The sequence below is a fragment of the Budorcas taxicolor genome, chromosome 7, assembly GCF_023091745.1.
Source record: "Budorcas taxicolor isolate Tak-1 chromosome 7, Takin1.1, whole genome shotgun sequence".
In the NCBI taxonomy this organism is placed as follows: Eukaryota; Metazoa; Chordata; class Mammalia; order Artiodactyla; family Bovidae; genus Budorcas; species Budorcas taxicolor.
In genome coordinates, this window is record NC_068916.1 from 38299001 (window position 1) to 38319974 (window position 20974).

Genomic DNA, 20974 nt, shown 5'->3' on the forward strand with positions numbered 1-20974 from the left:
TAACTGAAAAGCTGACAAGGTCAATTCTGATGAGATCAGATTTCACGCTTGCATTCAAGGGTGAAGGATTGCACTCTGCCTTCCTAAAACTGAGGCTTATATCCGCTCCTCAATGCTTTCCCGGACTGTGTGTCCCCATCTCTACACACAGAAAGGCAGAGAGAAAACAGAAGTGCAGTGAATAAAAATGCTAGCTCTCGAGTCAGGTAGACTTGGGTTTGGACTTAGACTCTGTTGCTTAACTATCTGATGCTGGACAAGAACTAAACTTCTCTAATACCAGATTCCTCATGGATAAAATAGAAATAACAAAAATACTTAACCTCTAAGAGTCCCTTGGACTGCAAGGAGATCCAACCAGTCCATTCTAAAGGAGATCAGTCCTGGGTGTTCTTTGGAAGGACTGATGCTAAAGCTGAAACTCCAATACTTTGGCCACCTCATGAGAAGAGTTGACTCATTGGAAAAGACTCTGATGCTGGGAGGAATTGGGGGCAGGAGGAGAAGGGGACGACAGAGGATGAGATGGCTGGATGGCATCATGGACTCGATGGACATGAGTCTGAGTGAACTCTGGGAGTTGGTGATGGACAGGGAGGCCTGGTGTGCTGCAATTCATGGGATCACAAAGAGTCGGGCAAGGCTGAGTGACTGAAATGAACTGAACTGAACTGAAGATACTTATAGTCCTGACTGTGGTTCTATGAAAATTATAAAGGAGATAACACCTAGTATTAATTTCTTGAACTTTCTTCTTTCTTAAAATGCTCTAGATGCCTGAATTAAAATGTGTGACTAAATCATGAAGTGAGAGAACTTCTCTTTAGTAGTTTTTAGCTGTTAATATTCCTTCAACACATAATGCTCTGGGTATTATTTAGGTGTTAATAAGAACTATTTTATTTTTTCAAGGAAGGAATAAGCACATCTAGAAGAAAAAAACATGCTAAAAGAAATCCTGATGTCTGGCTCTTTAGCAGCAAGTCACAATGAGTAGGGACTAACTAAAACAAAGACAAAGTCAAGGTTTAGAGGAACAAAATGGGAAGAGTGAAGACACTGAGGACTAAAGCAGACATGGATTGCAGTCACACTGCCATCTCACATGCCACACCATACAGTAAGCTTACTGTTACACATCATAGCAGAGCTGATACAAGGAAATGTTCTACAGAAGGGGGGAACAAAAATTACCTGAATTGAAGACAATTCAGATGACAAACATGGAGGAATGGGACAGGACCACAGTTTTGTTACATTATTCATACAAGAGGAGAGGGTTGCATGCAAAAGAGAGTTACAAGCAACGGAACATCACAAGTCTGGAATGGAGGTACTTGATCTAAGGGTTCATCCAGTGGCTAAAAGTTATGATGTATTTCTATGTTAGTAGGCATTCAAATAAGACAATGGCCTCTACAGAAACACTGAACAGTCTGGAGTCAAGTCTATCAAAGACAGATCTACTTTAGATGTATTACTTCCAGCTCGTACTGACCTCTGTACTAGACCACCATCTCTTCCCACCTCTCAGCTTCCTTCTCCCACTATCAGCAGCAATGAATTTTTTACAGTTTCTCCTTGTAGCCCTCTCCCTAATTACATGGATTCCAATACTCTTTTCTCCATACCAGTGCCAGTGATTAGGCATCTTTCTACAGGATCAGCCCTGCCTCTGCTTTAAGAAATAAAAGCTCTGACTGTTTAAACACAAGAAGGGGGTGCTGTGCCAAGCTGCACTAATTTATAAACTTGGTAAGAACTGATGGGTGGGTGGGAAAAACCTGGAAAGCACCTTTGAAGCAAAAGACAAATACCATTTCTAAAGAACTTACATAAATTGATAAGAAAAATATTAAGAACCCAATAGATACTTGGGAAAGTTCAGATAACAATTTTTCAAAGAAGAAATACAAGTTGGCTTTTTTAAAAAAGAAACAAATTCAACTGTACTAATCAAAGAAATATAAAATTTAATGAAATATCACTGATTATCTAATGAATATATCATGCTTTAAAAACAAAAAAGAAAAAGTAACATTCCTCAGTATCTGTAATGGTGTGGTGAAAGGAAAACTGTCATGTGCTGCCAATGAGAATTTAAACAAGTAGAATCTTCTGAAAACAGTCTTAAAACTTTATATATATAATCCAGTAATTTTACTTTTTGCAGTGTGGTTTAAAGAAAAAATCAGAAATTCAGACAATTTACACCTAACAAGGCTTGTTGCTATTTTAGATGCACATTTTCAATAAAGGGGGGAGGGGGGGTTAAAAACCCACACCTGATATTAGTGCCTCTATTTCAGCATTTCAACTAATTTGTATCATATTTAGTCATGTCCAAGTCGGTCTGCCTCACTGGACTGTGAATTTCCTGAATACAAATTTGAGGTTCAATCAGCTCTGTGAGCACTTATCACCTTATCACCCTGTGAATACTTCCAGCACCTAACAGAAAACTTCATTAACAGCAAATTAATCAATGACTGACTTCAAAGACACATAAACACACACATAAAGGACATGAACAAACACTAAATCTATAACTGACCTAATTTTTCCACAATTTGGAATAAACTCAATTCCATGAGATTATTACAGGAATAAGTTAATAGACTGCAGTAATTACAACCTACAATCATGCTCCTTTATCCTTTCTTCCTGCGTGGAACACAGATTTAAGGTCTAGAGATAGAACAGCCATCTTGAAACCATAAGTCAAGAAGCTACAAGTCAAGGACTGTAGAGCTGAAACAGAAAAGCTTTGGTCCTCATTACGTCACTGAGCCACTACCTCACTCCAGATATCTTGTTATGTGAGAAAAAGAAACCTTACATGTTAAACTCACTTAATTACATTAATTAATATGGTGTTTTCTGTTGTCAGAATTGATAAAATTTTCTGATAGATACTAACAGGGTTTTCCGTTATTTGTTGTGACATATTAATAAATGATACATAACCATCCACTTGATAATAGTAACTAAACCAGGAGTGGTTACTTAAAGACCATCAGAGTCTTTCTTAGATTGATTTATGGTCTCAGGAGAAAGAACTCCTTTTTTCCTATTAAAGGCTAAAACTCTATGGCTGCTGGCAGACACTCTGCCTGTCCCTTAACAATAACAAAGTCTATCTGTTGAATGGAGAAAAGCAGAGCCAAAAGACAGAGAAACATCATCTCAGCTCCCAGATTTGGCTCAGCCTGAAGCCTATCCCAGGCTTCCTAATTATTACGCAAACTAAATTCTCTTTTTTGCTTAAGATTACCAGGGCTTCCCTGGTGGCTCATATGCTAATGAATTTGTCTGCAATGAAGGAGACTTGGGTTTGATTCCTGGGTTGGGAATATCCTCTGAAGAAGGGAATGGCTACCCACTCAAGTATTCTTGCCTGGAGAATTCCATGGACAGAGGAGAGCCTGGCAGGCTATAGTTCATGGGGTTGCAAAGAGTCAGACATAACCGAGTGACTACCACTCTCATTTTTCACTTGAATTGCATTTCCAACACTTGCACCCAAAAGAGTCCTATATACTACACTGGAGTAAACATGTAAATAATTTTTTACAGGTTGAAAAAAAACCTTGTCCTATATTAACTCATATAATTCAAGTTACATTTGTCATTCTCCAACTGCTTACTATTTATTTTCATTATGTCCATACGACAACCACACTGAATTGTGTGCTCTTTTGTACACCTTTCATGTTTTCCTATTTATATGATTTGATTTTTGCCTGCTGTTTTACATTAATGCCTTTCTTCTAAATCTCTAATCACATTTCTTCTGAAACATCACAGAATTTATCTTTATGCCCCTTAGTAGTTTTGATCTTGCATTACAGTTATTCATGTGTATGTCTTATCTACCCAACAGTACTATAATCTCACTTTGTTTGGATTTGTATATATCCCCACAGGTCAGTGTGTTTCCATAATCCATGATATTTCTACTAAACTTAAGCTACTTCCTAACAATACACCTAACTACTGACATGTATTATTAACACCTCTATAGTTAGTTGTCAACAGTAATATACTTAATCCTCCTAGATACTACAAAAGCCACATTAACACAAGTGAGAAGAATGAATGGGAGTACAAATTACATTCAGGTAGGCAAATACACATATATAAAACTGAAAAAGTTAACTCTGTTCAATTTAAGAAATGTTTTACCTAGAGACGTTCAGGTTTTCTGATTTTTGATGAGTCACCCACGTCAAACCTATTCTAGGTCTCAGTATTTCTCTGATATTTCTCAGGCAAATCTCCATTAAGGATTCTTACCTCTACCCGTATAGTCAAAGCTATGGTTTTTCCAGTACTCATGTATGGATATGAGAGCTGGACTATAAAGAAAGCTGAGCACTGAAGAATTAATGCTTTTGAACTGTGGTGTTGGAGAAGATTCTTGAGAGTCCTCTGGACTGCAAGGAGATCAAACCAGTAGGAAATCAATCCTGAATATTCAATTGGAAGGGCTGATGCTGAAGCTGAAGATCCAATACTTTCGCCACCTGATGCGAAGAGCTGATTCACTAGAAAAGACCCTGATGCTGGGAAAGGTTGAAGCAGGAGAAGGGGATGACCCAGAACAAGATGGCTGGATGGCATCACCAACTCAATGGACATGAGTTTGAGCAAACTCTGGGAGATGGTGAAGGACAGAGAAGCCTGGCATGCTGCAGTCCAGGGGGTCGCAAAGAGTCAGACATGATAGAGCGACTAAACAACAACCCATGCGCTTACGCACCATTATGTTTCCATGAAATATCCATGAAGAGAAAATCCACTCCTAGCAGTATTCACACCTCTGTATCTAGGCCCAAAGAGTATATAGTTAATGCCTTCAGCTTTCCTAACTCCGCTAGGATCTATTTCTCACTAACTTATTCTTAGCACTTTGGCCCTAATGCCTTTCCCTGTCTTTCATCCTTCTTTTAGCTCTAGCTGAAATACTGAACAATAACAGCAGCTACCATTTATTCAATATCTAAAATAATCCAGACACAGTGCTGGGTACTTTATAAAAGTATTTCTGATTCTCATGACAATACTAATGATGCTAGACTAATTTTACAAATAAGGAACCTGATCCTCAAAGAGTAAGGTAATTTGTCAAATATTACCCAGCTGACCAGTATTACAGCTGCAATTTAAGTTCAGATCTACCTAGTTCCAAGCCCATGTTTCTCTCACTGTATCATATTACCAAAAATAAAACACTGGCTGTTCTCACAGCTTCTATCCTTGTCAATCAACAATCTATTCACACAGCATCCAGAGTGATCCTTTGTTCAAATATTAATTCATTTTTTTTGCTCAAATCCCTCCAATGCTTCCTTATTTAGAAGCTCAAGTTCCTCACTAATGACCTACGAGTTCTACGTAATCTGTTCACTTGTCCCCTTCTCAATTATCTCTCTGGTTTTGTTAATCTCTCCCTCACTCCACTCCAGCCACACTGGCTTCTCTATCATTCCCCATACACACCAAGGCTGTTCACACCTCAGGGTCTCTGAACTTACTGTTCCCGCTGCCTGTAACACTCTCTCCTCTCCACTCAAAATTCTCCCACCTCATTCCCTCACTCAGGCCTCTGTTCAAATGTCACCTTCTCAATGGAAACTTCCACACCACCTATTTTAAACTGCCACCTCCTGTCCTCAGTACTCTCTATTCCTCTCTTCTTTTGATTTCTTTCTCTAAAATACTTACCAACATGACATATTGTAGGGGGCTTCCTGGGTAGCTCAAACATTAAAGAATCTGCCTGCAATGCAGGAGACCTGAATTCAGTCTCTGGGTTGGGAAGATCCCCTGGAGAAGGTAATAGCAACCCACTCCAGTATTCTTGCCTAAAGAATTCCATGGATAGAGGAGACTGGAGAGCTACTCTCCAGGGGGTCACAGAGTCAGACACGACTGAATGACTAACACTTTCACTTTCTTTCTCTCAGATGTATTATATGTTTGTTTATTGAAGTAGTCTACTACTAGAATACATCCCTGACAACATGGACTTTGTATATTCTGTTGACTATAGCTTCCATGTACTAATAGTAGGCATTTAATAAGTATTTATTGGATGAGTAAATGAATACTTTTTTCTTCCTAGATGTTTAATAAAATGAGCCAATGATGGCTCAGTAGTAAAGAAAAAAAAAAAAAAATCTGCCTGCCAACGCAGGAGACACAGGTTCAATCCCTGATTCAGGAAGATTCTACATGGTGGGTTGCAACTAAGCCCATATGCCACAACTACTGAGCCTGTGCTCTAGAGCCTTGGAGCCACAACTACTGAGCCCATGTACCACAACTACTGAACCCTGCATACCCTAGAGCTCGTGCTCTGCAACAAGAAAAGCATCTGCAATGAAAAGCCTGCACACCACCATAACTAGAGAGTAGCCCCCGCACTCTGTAGCTAGAGAAAAGCTTGCACAGCAACAAAGACCCAGCACAGCCAAAAATAAAATAAATAAAATTACAAAAAGGAAAAAATTATCTCAAAGACATTCTTCAGAAAGCAAATGTAAAGGCAACCTGCTTCTGTCACAGTTTAAACAATGCCTTTAAAGAACACTCTCTAATTTGTCCACAGTTGTGAATAGACAGCCATGTCATTGAGCAAGAAACTGAGCAGACTGAGCCAACTCAACCCGAGTGTAGTATTATAATCAAATAAAACTTACAGCAAAGTTAATCAGACACATATTTAATGATATGCATAATTGTTATTGTGCTGCACGGTAACAGGCATAAATGGTAGACACTTAATGTAAATGACTCTAATTACTATTTCTTTTACACAGCCAAACCAAGCATGTCTAGGATCAGATTCAGGGAAAAACAGGAAGAAGGGGGAAAGCTGGATCCTTAGCTCTGGAAAGAAAGTCTTCTCTTATTCCATCCCCTTAGGCATTTGGCTAATGGTCTCTCATCCTGAGGTAATGTGTAAAACTCTTAAATAATGTCACCAGAAAGGGTAATTTAGGTAAACTAACATTACTAGGAAGATTAAGAGGAAGCTGTTATTTAGTGGCTGTTTCCCTTGCTTCCTACCTTATCTAACCCATTGAAGGATAAAGGGCCCCCTGCTTTCCTATTGGTTTGTCCAAACCTATCCAGCTGAGGCTAAGCCCACTATTCTCTGGCAATATCATCCCTGTTCACTGCAGCTCTCCTTTTTCCTGGTGCACTTACTGTCAAGGTACACAATATTCACTCTGTGCCATCCTATAATTAATTTCTTAGGTTAATGCTTATTTCCCCAGTGACACTATAAGCTCCTTAATGGCAGAAACCTTGTCTTAAACTTCTTTAGTAACCCACACAAGATCGAGCATCATTTTTAAAAAAGGTGTTTCTATTAAGTATTTGGATGAATTAAAGTAGGTAGGCAATAGATAGTATAAAAAAAAATAAATTTCTGGTTCTAGGTAAACAAGCTGGTGTTGAAAAGAAGTTTGCAGTATTCTAACATGTCTTCATCATACTTTTGGATTTTTCCTTTGGGGAAGCGGGGAGCCTGTGCCATGTGACATGCAGGATCCCTGACCAGGGATTGAGCCCGTGCCCACTGCTGTGGAACCACAGTCTTTTAACCACTGGATCACCAAGGAAGTCCCTGAACTAATTTTTAACACAAATTTCCTTAAAAAAAACTGTGACTATCATTTGGGATACCTCAGACATCTTTGGATGGAGGTCTGAGACATTTGGATCAGAGCTACAAGACATACAGTGTCAAGACTATAAGAGCTTCCAATTATACTGGAAAATACACTTAAATCTATAATGTTTGAAAAAGTCCTCAAGACCCAGAGTGTAAATCCAACTGAGCAGCAATACACAGGATCACTGGCCCAATGGATTCGAGAAGTTGAAAGACTTCCTGAACGGATAACAATGCAAGTCTCAGTCTACTTTGCTTACCTGATGGTGTCAGCTTCTCAACAAGTTCAATGAGAATAACCTGATTCTGGTGGTATAAGTCTGCATTAGGTTTGAGAAAACTCATAAACAAGCCTGAATCAAGTATCTGATGTTGTGAGTTGCCCCACCACACCTCATAAGGAAGAACAAGCTTAAAACCAAGTATCATAAAGCTGAAAGATATCTGACAAAGATGAATACCAAAGCTTCCTGTTTAAGCACAAACTTATCAGTGTTCTGTCTAGGAGATGTCACTAAACTCTACTCTATACTACTTTTTACCTTTTAGTTATGACTGGAAGAAAGTCATCTATTCGTAGAGCTCAATGGGGATTCAGTTTCTCAAACTCGTTTATTTCTGAACCTCAGTGCTGAATGGGGTGTTGATTCAGTAACTAATACCAGTTGGGTAAGCATGTTTAGTGAGATAGACAAAACAGTCTCTCCCTTCTCTGGTCACCAAACGTCCAGCCTTAGAATTCTTTCAGTTACTAAAACTCTCTACTAAAAATCAAACTAAAGAGTTATATCAAAGTAAAACTGCATCTAAAATCCTAATCCTACAGTGCTCTTCAATTAAAGGAGTTGACCAGATTTAGGTCTTCAACTTTCAGAGTATTTAAAAGACTACAGTGTTATTCATAAAAATCCTTAAAAATCATGACAAAATATCTGACCTAGTAATTCCACTACTGGGAACAATAACAGCAGCTCAAAGTTCTTAAGCACTTACAATGTGCTAGGCACTGTATCGAACACTTTACTTAAAATATCTCATTTAACCTCATAAAAACCAAATAAGGTCATTTCTATTGGTTGACAGATGCATGAATAGAAACTACCACAGGGTCACAGAGTAGTAAGTGACAGAGGCAGGACTCAGTCTCAGACTGACTGGACTGTGGAGCCCATCTCTTTCTTACTATCAACCAAACTAAAAATATATCCTTAAAAAATAACCCCAAAATATAGCAACAATTTTGGGGCATTAAAAGCTCAGTGTCATGTTAGTATAACATGGCAACATGAAGCATTCTAAATATATGACAAGTAAATGAAGGTACTCTGGATTACAGAATATTATATTAAATATTTTAATATAATATTAAAAATATTTTTACACCTAACTTTTAGTGACATGGGAAAACTTTAATGCTATAAGTAGAAAAAAACAAAACAAAACTTTACATACAGTCAGATCTCAAATATGTAAAAAATGTATCTGTAATAGAAAGATCTAAATTTTAAAAAAAGCAAACTACAGAATTATATGTGGCATGGTCCCATTTATGTAAATAGTGCTTGACTCATTTCAAGTACTCAATAAATGTACACTATTATTATTATTTGTACTAAAAATGAACAGGTACTACTTTACAATTAGAAAAATCAACAAATTTATTTAAATTATAAGTTTAGGTACTTCCTCATTTAATTAATGAGAAGTGTATAACATCAGAAAAGTTAAATAACATGTGTCTTTCTTTCCCATACCTCACAATTATACAATTTCAAATTAAACATCTCTGAGTGATGGAAACCAAGTAGAACTGAGAAAACCGTTGCAACATTTCTAATCTTCTAACGGATGGTTACGTTCAACATGTTAGACCACAGACAGGTATGCAGATTCTATTATCCTTAGACCACAGAGAGCTGTGCAGATTCTATCGTATTTAGAGTTTAGAAAGGCAAGATCAGGGGTGGTATTTCAAGGGCTGTGATGAACAAGCAGATTTTCTTGGCCAATATCTCTTGCTGTACCCAAACCAAGGCCTCTGGTGTACTCTTTGAGAGATAACCAAAAGCTCCAGGGTGATGCATCAGAGACATATAGGAGAGGAATAGAAACGAGGGATATTTTTCAGCTGTAACTGTCTTTAGGTAAAATTTACACACACACACACCCCCCTGACAAGAGACTTATTTTGAATGAAAAACAGGCAACTCTAGAACTTATTTCCTCAAGTTTCATAGGAGTTTCAGTATTTGTATACAATGTGAAATGCAAGGTCCATGGGATCACATTGATCTTTGGCCTGCCTAAAGTAAAATGGCCTGCCTCAAACAAAGAATAAGTTTGAAACATTAAAAAATGAAAGATTTTTTCCAACCCCTTGTCCTGAGGTATGTGCAACAAAATAGTATGCCAGCCAAAGTAAAGAATGTCAAAAGCACTAGAGACTTAGCTAAATATAAAAAATCAACAACTTAAATACTGAAGAAGAAGAGTTCTGTTGCACTGTACTGTACAGGATTACAAAACCACCATGTAGTCAAAGTAAAGAGTGGCTTTACCTGTATCTTGCCCCATCAGCCCACTGCAATACATGGCATGTCGCTCAATCTTTGTGGGTGGGAAGCCTTGGTCACAGAGTGGGCAGGATACCTGGACACTAGATGAGAAGACAGAAGTAGATATTTCTTTCTCAGCATCTTTCTTGTTATCAACTTGAAGAACCTAAAGAACATGACAAATAGCAATTATATTAGCTTTACAAAGTATCTTTTCCCAAAAAGAACTGCAAGAGGCTCCATCCTGTATTTTAAATTACTTTCAATGATACCAATCATTTTGCCAAATTCTGGACAGTAGATGGGAGATACACTAACACAGTTAATACTCATTCAGTGTCTGCCTACTGTGTGCTAAGCATTCTGCATGTAATAATGCTAGTTTAAACCTCATGGTAATCTTGCAAAGATTACTACATTCTTTTTACACTTGAGAAAAGTATTGTTTAAAACAGTAAAGCAACTTGCCCAAAGTCACAGAACAAATTTCAGCCGAGCTGAAATTCAAACCAGAGATTACTGGACTCCAAAATCTGATAGCATTCCTCTCTATCCCACTGCAAGGCACTATCCTTGTTAAGTCAGTATGCTATGTTTCAGTTTGTATTAGCAACAGCATCTTAAAGACAGTTTTTCAATCTCACAAAAGAATTATGAAGGCAGTCAAAAGGTATAAACTCCTAACTGAAAGATAAGTATTTAGGGTGTAATTTACAATGTAATAATATAATTAACATTGCTGTATGTTATATATTAGAAAGTTGTTAGAGTATATCCTTAGAGTTCTCATCACAAGGAAAAAAATTTTCTATTTCTTTAATTTTATATCTATATGAGATTACAGGTGTTCACTAAACTTATTGTGATAATCATTTAACTATGCATGTAAGTTAAATCATTATACTGTACTCCTTAAACGACGCTATGCTGCTGCTGCTAAGTCACTTCAGTCGTGTCCGACTCTGTGCAACCCCATAGACGGCAGCCCACCAGGCTCCTCCTGTCTCTGGGATTCTCCAGGCAAGAACACTGGAGTAGGTTGCCATTTCCTTCTCCAGTGCATGCATGCATGCTAAGTCACTTCAGTCGTGTCTGACTCTGTGCAACCCTATGGACAGCAGCCCACCAGGCTCCTCTGTCCATAGGATCCTCTAGGCAAGAATACTGGAGTGGGTTGCCATTTCCTTCTCCAAAACGGAGCTATATATTAATCATATCTCAATGAAACTGAAAGAAAAAAAAGAATTAATTCCACAAACACACAAAAAGAACTGTGATCATTGTAAGTAACTTCGGACATCAGGAGTGAGGGGAAAAGAAAAGCGCTCAAGCAACACAACTAAAATTTAAGTTAAGAATCTAGGCCTCAGCTTATACCAGTAAGACAAACCACCTCTTATGTTTTGTTTCTTTTGGGTTGAAAAGAGGAAACACAACTAAGACTCAAATATTTAAGAAGGCCTGAAGGCAATCACTAAAACAATTCTGACAAAGCCATTCTTATTGCCTTTTCAGTGTTTTGTAGTCATCATTTTTCCTACAGTTCCCAGTATCTCTCACAGGCAGTTTTATTTTACCTTTACAGGTCAGAGCCAAGAACTCTGCAGTGATTAATTCAACAGTATGCGTGAGCACTGCAGCACTACTGCCTAACACTTGCTTCAAAGGACAGCATGTCCTATCCAATCAATGTGAAACTATCCTGCATAGCCACTGCTTCCATTTAAAAGCAAGGAGCAACTAGGCCGTCATTATGCTTTACTATAGAAAACAAAATAAACCCTTTTCTGATACAAGAACAAAATGAGACCAAAACTGCAGTGGATAGATCATTTAAGCTCTGAGAAAACCAGGTTTTTTTTCTCTTTTTAGTCTCTAAGTTTGCTGCTGCTGCTAAGTCGCTTCAGTCATGTCCGACTCTATGTGACCCCATAGACGGCAGCCCACCAGGCTCCCCCGTCCCTGGGATTCTCCAGGCAAGAATACTGGAGTGGGTTGCCATTTCCTTCTCCAATGCATGAAAGTGAAAAGCGAAAGTGAAGTTGCTCAGTCGTGTCCAACTGTTATCGACCCCATGGACCGCAGCCTACCAGGTTCCTCCACCCATGGGATTTCCCAGGCAAGAGTACTGGAGTGGGGTGTCATTGCCTTCTCCGTTTAGGTCATCCCTAAAATTTATCACCTGTGAATGTAACCCAGAAGAGAGGGAAACAGGTCATCTAAATAAATACCAAGTAAAACAATTTCTACAACTGCCAGAAAATGTGATTTTCAACATATACCTGCTTTTTACTTAGAAAGGTGGTGGGGGTCGGTGGGGGAGGAAAGTGGAGGTGGAGAAGAAAGATAAGAAAGGAACCAAGAGTGATTGAGTTCCTGTACTATGCCAGGCTTGGCCAAGCATTTTCCATATCCATACCTCACAACAACCTAATTGTCAGAGGTATCACTCACTCCAGTATTATACAAGAGGAAATTCAGGCTTGAAAAGGCAAAGTAATCTGCTGATCATAAAATGACTAAGTGGACAATGTAGACTCAAACCCAGGCCTATGGAGACATCCAAACTCTCAGTATTTCACCACAGTATGACAAAAGCACTCCCCACCCACTTTGTTTCTGGAAGCCGACTCTGCCAGGTATTGGGAGACACTCTGGTTCTAAAATTATTCTTCTCTAGGATGTGGGGTAAGTCAAGTGGGTCTAAAAGTTCTGCTGCTGCTGTTGCTAAGTCGCTTCAGTCATGTCCAACTCTGTACGACCCCATACACGGCAGCCCACCAGGCTCCCCCGTCCCTGGGATTCTCCAGGCAAGAACACTGGAATGGGTTGCCATTTCCTTCTCCAATGCATGAAAGTGAAAAGTGAAAGTGAAGTTGCTCAGTTGTGTCTGACTCTTAGCGACCTAATGGACTACAGCCTACCAGGCTCTTCTGCCCATGGGATTTCCCAGGCAAGAGTACTGGAGTGGGTTGCCATTGCCTTCTCCTCTAAAAGTTCTAGGTGCTTTTTATTTCAATCTTAGTCACTGAGATTCTCACAAACACAGGTTCCTTTGTATAAGGAAAAGTTGTCCTGTAAGTGCAAAGCCATTTGAGGAGAAGGAAGAAAAGTCAATATACCCTATAATTTGCAAATAGTCTTGAAAATTAAGTGGCAGTTGAGCAGTAACTTGGCGTTCTAAAGTTCACTAAGCATAGAAACTGGAGAAGGAAATGGCAACCCACTCCAGTATTCTTGCCTGAAGAATTCCATGGATAGAGGAGCCTGGCAGGCTGCAGTCCATGGAGTAGCAAGGTGTCGGACACAACTAAGCAACTAACACATGCACGCATAAAACAGTTATATAGCATGAATGATACTTGTATTCCCATCCAGTACTATACTCCTTTGTATTCCATCACCAGCTCTATAAACTGCAGAGAAGGTACCTTCAACTATTATTATAGTATTCACAGGGAGAAGCTGATCTATTATTGTTTTATTGTGAATACAAGACCACTTCCAATCACATTCATAGGCAATCCAGAAGGTTTCTAAACATTTTTATGTTTACCTAAGTTTTTTCCCACTCCAGTGTTCTTGCGGAGAATCCCAGGGACAGCAGAGCCTGGTGGGCTGCCATCTATGGGGTCGCACAGAGTTGGACACGACTGAAGGGACTTAGCAGCAGCAGCAGTAGCAGCAGCAAGTTTTTTCCCAGCACCATTAAAAATGTCTATTTAAATATTAACTATAATGGAGGAGCCTCAAAAGGAAAAAAAAATACAAGCCAAGAAGCTTTTGTGAGGACTATGCAATCAGGGACTGGGTCTCTGCAGAGCTGCTTCTGCTGCTTTTAAAATACTAAATGTGTATTTTCTCAAAACAGGTACTTGTATGCCAAATCATGATCTATTAAAGGCTGGCCTGAAAAGAAACTTCATCTCAAGAAATGGATCCAATGAAAATAAGAGTACGTCCTACAGTCACCAACTCCCTTACCCATTCCCCATAAGATTTATGCATAGTTTAGGAAAGTGTTTATCTCCCCTTTTATCTTAGACACAGTCTATTTAACACAGTTTACTTAACCAACTGACTAAACTGACTACAGTTGTGCAGGTCCACTAATATACAAATATTTTTCAACAGTAAATACTACAGTTCTAAGACTGCGGTTGGGTGTGTTAGGGAGAAAACACAGACACCAAGGGCCCACTATAAGTTATACACAGGTTTTCAACTGCATGAAAAGTCAGCACCCCTAACCCCCTTGTTGTTCAAGGGTCAACTGTATCTGAGTCTGAATAAAGCCCACAGTTAACAGACTTCTGAGTACGAATATCTGAGACCCCCACTCAAGCAAGATAATCCAAAAATATTATTTCCAAAAGAACCTTACCACTGCAGGAAATCAAATCAAGAGGGACTACAGTTCTGGCAAGGGTATTCCAAATACCTCAATTACTGTCAAACAATTCTGTGTCATTAGTAAGCTAATATCACTGAGCAGCCACAGTGTGTTACAAAGCAGTTCCACATGCATATTTCTACTTGTGCCAAATCCCTGCTATGTTTCATATTCTTTATCTAATTTCATCATCAGAGCAACCCAATAAAATAGGCTATTTCTGTCTACATTTTATAAATGAAGAATTGAGATTCAGAAAAGCATTCTTCTCCATTAGGGCATTCCTCTAATGCCCTCCCCTAATGCCCCAGGCATTTTCTAACCTTACATTTGTCAGACTGTTAGGGGAAGCACACTGAAACCACCCACCCTGGTCAGGCACCATAGTAACCATTTGCATGAGTTGTTTTATGACAGGAGATCCTGATAAGGAATACGGAACTAATAAGCCACCACCAACCAGAAGAGTTCGGGAAAGGTCTAAAGGAGACACCGCGTGTCCGTCCACTTCCCGGAATCCCTCTCGCTAGCATCCATCTTGGCTGAGTAATGCGTGCACCACCAGGAAAGACTCTGAATTAGAATGATTGGCCAAAGACCACCCGGAAACTAATCCCATCACCATAAAACCCGAGACTGTGAGCCACGCGGCAGAGCAGTTCTCCTGGGTTTCCTTAGCCTACTGCTCTCCACCCGGGTGCCCTTTCCCAATAAAATCTCTTGCTTTGTCAGCACATGTGTCTCCTCAGACAATTCATTTCCTAGTGTTAGACGAGCGCCCTCTTCCTGCAACAAGACCACATTATAATTATCTGTTTGTGTGTCCCTTTGAGGGCAGGAGTTGTTTTTATATTTACCTATATCTCACGACTCCAAAACAGTAACTGGCACACAGTACACAAACTATAATATCTGAACCAAATAAATGAACAAAGCAATTAATCTGACCAAGGTGATAGGGTTGGAATTCAAAGTCATGTCTTCTAGTTCCAATACTCAAGTTCCTTGCACAATAAACAAGAAATTTTGGGGTAAATGACCCTGTACACAGATTCCAATGGCAAGAGTCCACACCCTTTGAAATACTATCATTGTACACAAAAAAGGCCCAGATTCTATCTTTCTAGTAAGTGACTTGTAACTAGTTTGTGCAATAACTTAAAAACTACAGCATCTCCAACTTCCTATGTTAACTTCTAAGACTATTTAGAGCATCCACAGATATTAGCAAACAGCAACACCAAAAAGGGGACATTAGATGTGAAAAAGACCATACAATTCCATCCACTTGATGTGTAGTGCTGCAGACATACATAACTTTTAAATAGGGTTCTTGCTCTTTGCCCAAAAACTTGTTTCCTCCACAGTCATGGATGCTTAAGAAATCAGCCTTGATTAGCTAAAGGCTTGCAGAGCTTCTTCTGCATGTTAAGATAACTATGTTAACAACACTCTGTTCCCCCATCCCTACTGAGAAGGTTATAGTTTCTCCCTAAGATAAGAACCTGAGGCCATTTTGACACTATGTAGCAGGATCCAGCTTCAGCAGCTCTTAAATAGGGAACTCCTCACCAAAAGGTGTTAGGAAACTAACACTACAGGCATGAGGGAATCTCAGTCTGTCAGTTGTGACAGATCAGGTTCCAGGGAACCAAACAACAGGCACAAGTCACGAAAGCAGGATTTCCACTCAGTTACCTGCAGTACAGAAACTAGGAAGGGGATCTATTAATAACTTCTAAGGCAAAAATTGTTTTCAAAAAAATGTACAATATAAAAAGGAATAAGAGAATGAAGCTGAGAATAAGAGCATTGCTCAGAATAAAACGTATGCACATGTGTAACCAAAAAATTTATTTTCATGAAAAACTAATTTAAGTCTCAGGCTACTTTTCACAACACATTTTAAAGGTCTAAATTCTTTAAAAGAGTTATTGATATTTAAATTGTTTTGTCAGACTCAACATGAAAAAATATGCACTGAATCTTAATCAGGCGTATGAACTTGTGTCAATCAGCCTTAGGGTTAATGTCAGATATGTGAACTTAAGAAAGGTACTAGTACAAATACAGATTGACTTATTTTATCATGCTGTTATCCAGATTTTGCATTTCTGATCACATCTCAAAATTAGGGCTGAAAGTTAGGTCACAATATAAAGGTAGCAACTTTTTCCAAGATTGTTCATCTCTGTTACATCATTATGTTAACAGAAAATGCTCCAGGACTTTGGAGACAAATCTATGCCCAAATTCTGGTACTATCATTATTAACAGTTTGAATCTAAGCAAATTACTATGAAATGGAGTATTTCCTGTCACATCAATAAACATGACTGTCATAGCCATCAGGGATTCTGGCCCTCCAAATGTGAATTTCTGAGCCCAGGAAGAACAATGCCTGCTATCAGGAGCCATCAACCACTCCCCAGGGTGAGCACTGGCTCCAGACAGCTGAGATGCATATGAAAGGAATGATTTCAGTAAGCCCAGACTCTTGCATCTTCCCACACAAAGAAAAGCATTAAATTTCTTGAGATATTTGGTTTTCCTTAATTAACAATAACCTTTTGATGTTTAGATTACCTGCTCCATGTTAAGAGTTTCTGTATAACCTGACTCCTCCCCCCTAAAAATTCCCACCAAATAAAACATAACTCTCAGCTTCTAGGTTGTGACTATTTTTTAGGTCAACATTACTCAAACATCCTAAATCTCCATTTCCCCATCTGTACTAGACATAATAAAGCATATTACAATACTGAAGAAATGGAACTACTATTTAGAAATAGTGCTGAACTCACTTTTAAGAATCTAAAATAAAAACCTAACCCACTGTCACTTAAATCTCTTCATCCAAGGTCAATACTGCATCAGAGAAAGGACGACCAGTAGAAAGAAAACACTGAGAAAAATTAAAAGTAATATTCACCTCTTTATCTGCCATTATTCTTACTTCATCCAGGGTCTCTCTGCCATCTGGAAAGCCTTCTTTTTCAAGGTCAAAAGTTTCAGGAGAACTTAGCTGTGTTTCTGCAATTTAAAAAATCAAAACTTCATTAATTTTCAGTTTGTATTTTCATAGTTAAAAGAAAACACTTATTTCCTTAAGCTTAGAGTATGATAGATAATACTGCAGTAGCAATATAAATCAAGCTTGTTTCTTCTTAAAACTTTACTGAGGGCTTCCCTGGTGGCTCAGTGGTAAAGAATCCAGATGCTAAAGCAGCAGACATGGGTTGGATCCCTGGTCTGGGAAGATTCCACACACCACGGAACAACTAAGTCCATGTGGCACAATTATAGAGCCTGTGCTCTAGACCCCAGGAGCTGCAACTACTGAGGTCACATGCCACAGCTGCTGAAGCCCTGCACTCTACAGATCCTGTGCTCTACAAAAGCAGCCAGAGCAATGAGAAACCCACACATCACAACTAGAGAGTAGCCCCCGCTCACCACAATACAGAAAAAGCCCACACAGCAACGAAGACTCAGCACAGTCAAAACTAAATAAATGTAAAAAAAATTTTTAACGCTTATCTCCATTTAAAAAAAAAGAACTTTACTGAAGCATAATTTATATATAACAGAATTCACCAATTTTCAGTATACAGTAAGTTTTGACAAATGCATACAATGTATACATGGCATCTTTATATCACATAACCACAATCAAGATATAAAATGTTTCAAGCACCCTCAAAAGTTCTTATGTACCCCTTTGCAGTCAATCCTCCTCCCACTTGGCTCCTTACAATGATCAATCTACCTTATGTTCCTACAGTTTTGCCTTTTCTATAAAGTCATATAAATGAAATAACACAGTGTGTCATGTTCTGTGTCTGATTTCTTTCTTCTAGCATGTGTATGAGAAGCATTCATGTTGTTACATATATCAGTAGTTCATTCCTTTTTACCGCTTAATAGTATTCCACTGTATGGCTATATCATAATTTGTTTATCCATTCATCTATTAATCCATTTGGCTTCTTTTCCAGCACAGTTCTGGCTTTAAAGTATATTTACACATTTAAAACAAAACATTGTCAATGCTAATTCTTGAGGCTAAAGGGATGATTAGAGAAGACATAAAAATTGGGAGCAGAACTACAAATACATTCTCGAAGATATGTCTTTCTTTAACTATTCTTTAAGCAGCATCTACTAATTCAACATTAATGCAATACATATTTATGAAAGAAGTTCCAGGCGCTGTACAGGCTACTAGCAATAAGAAGTATTGGGTTGGCCAAAAGGTTTCGCTTTTTTTCTGTACAATGGCTCTACTAGCACTTGGTTGTCTTTTACTTCATTTGAAACAATTTTATTAGATTGTATTGTGACAGCTGTTATATCAGCATGCATTTTTTTAAAAACCTATCAAAACTGGTGGGTTTTGTGTAACCATTTTAGTATTATAAACAGAAGGAAAAAAACAACATTATCAGCATATCATGCTTTATTACTTCAAGAAAGGTAAAAATGCACCTGAAACAAGAAAAGATTTGTGCAGTATATGGTGAAGGTGCTGTGACTGATCGAATGTGTCAAAAGCGGTTTGCGAAATTTTGTGCAGAAGATTTCTGGCTGGACAATGCTCCACAGTCAGGTCAACCAGTTAAAGTCGACAGCAATCAAATCAAGACATCAACTGAGAATAATCAACATTAACCACACAGGAGAAAGCCGACATACTCAAAATATCCAAATCAAGTGTTGAAAAAAAATTGCACCAGTTTGGTTATGTTAATAGCTTTGATGTTTGGGTGCCACATAAATTAAGCAGAAAAAGCATTCTTGACCATACTTCCATATGCAATTCTCTACTTAAATGCAACGAAAACATTCTGTTTTTAAAGCAAGTTGTGACAGGCAGTGAAAAGTGCATACTGTACAATGATGTGGAATGGAAGAGATCATGGAGCAAGTAAGAAGAACCATCACCAACGACACCAAAGGCTGATCATCCAATGAAGGTGATGCTGTATATATAATGGGATTGGAAGGGAGCCCTCTATGATGAGGTCCTTCTGAAAAGCTAAATGATTAATTCCAACAAGTACTACTCCCAATTAGACCAACTGAAAGCAGCACTCAATGAAAAGGGTCCAGAATTAGTCAAAAGAAAATACATAATCTTCTATCAAGATAATGCATGATGCATGTTTCTTTAATGACCAGGCAAAAACTGCTATATCCTGGCTAGGAAGTTCATTCTGCTGTATTTGCCAAAAGTTGTATCTTCAGATGTACGTTTATTTTGGTCTCTACAAAATTCTCTTAATGGAAAAATTTTTCTTTCTCTGGAAGATTGTAAAAGGCTTTGGAGCAGTTCTTTGCTAAAAAATAAAATAATAAGTTTTGGGAAAATGGAATTATGAAGTTGCCTGGAAAATGGCAGAAGGTAGTGGAACAAAACAATGAATACACTGTTCTATAAAGTTCTTGGTGAAAATAAAAAAATGTATCTTTTATTTTTACTTTTAAAACTGAAGGAACTTTTTGGCCAACCCAGCAAGATGGGGACCCCTCACGCTCTGGTTCAGGGGTCCGCAACAAGTTCAAGTAGAGCCAGTTGCCTGTTTTTGAAAATAAAGTTTTAATGGGACACAGCCACATTCATTCTTCTTTATACTGTCTATGAATGCTTTCAAGTTAAAATAGCAGAGTAATTTCAAGTACTTTGTATGGCCCACAAAGCCTAAAATATTTATTATCTAGTCTTTTTATATTCGGTTGGTGCAAAAGTAATTTTGGTTTTGTGCTGTTGAAATCTGCTGTTTGATATTAGAATACATTCTTAAATAAATGCAGTTATGTTACACATCATGGTGTTGGAGAAGACTCTTTGAGAGTCCCTTGGACTGCAAGGAGATCCAACCAGTCAATCCTAAAGGAGATCAGTCCTGCGGGTTCATTGGAAGGATGGATGCTGAAGCTGAAACTCCAATACTGTGGCCACCTCATGCAAAGAGTTGACTCACTGGAAAAGACCCTGATGCTGGGAGGGATTGGGGACAGGAGGAGAAGGGGACAACAGAGGATGAGATGGCTAGATGGCATCACCGACTCGATGGACATGAGTTTGGGTAAACTCCAGGAGTTGGTGATGGACAGGGAGGCCTGGTGTGCTGCAATTCATGGGGTTGCAAAGAGTCGGACACGACTGAGAGACTGAACTGAACTGAACTGAATGTGCATTTCTCATTTTATGTTTTTTTGCTAATGACTTATTACTTGCTGTTTATTTTATATTTATTTTAGACTAGGGAAATGATGTTAGACAAAAAGCAAATTTGAGCAATTTTCTTATTCAAGTTCAAAACGGGTTGTAAAGCA

The 20974-nt window shown here is 38.5% G+C and overlaps 1 protein-coding gene across 1 annotated transcript in view; it reads right to left on the reverse strand.

Moving 5' to 3' along the window:
* The window catches only part of UIMC1 (ubiquitin interaction motif containing 1), a 129833-nt gene that overhangs the window by 29764 nt on the left and 79095 nt on the right, over positions 1 to 20974 (reverse strand). Inside the window, exons 9-10 of the mRNA XM_052643052.1 lie at positions 17568 to 17668; positions 10246 to 10408 (exon numbers count right to left, since the gene is read on the reverse strand). Of these exons, the coding sequence (XP_052499012.1) occupies positions 10246 to 10408; positions 17568 to 17668 (264 nt within the window). The remainder of the gene's footprint in view (positions 1 to 10245; positions 10409 to 17567; positions 17669 to 20974) is intronic.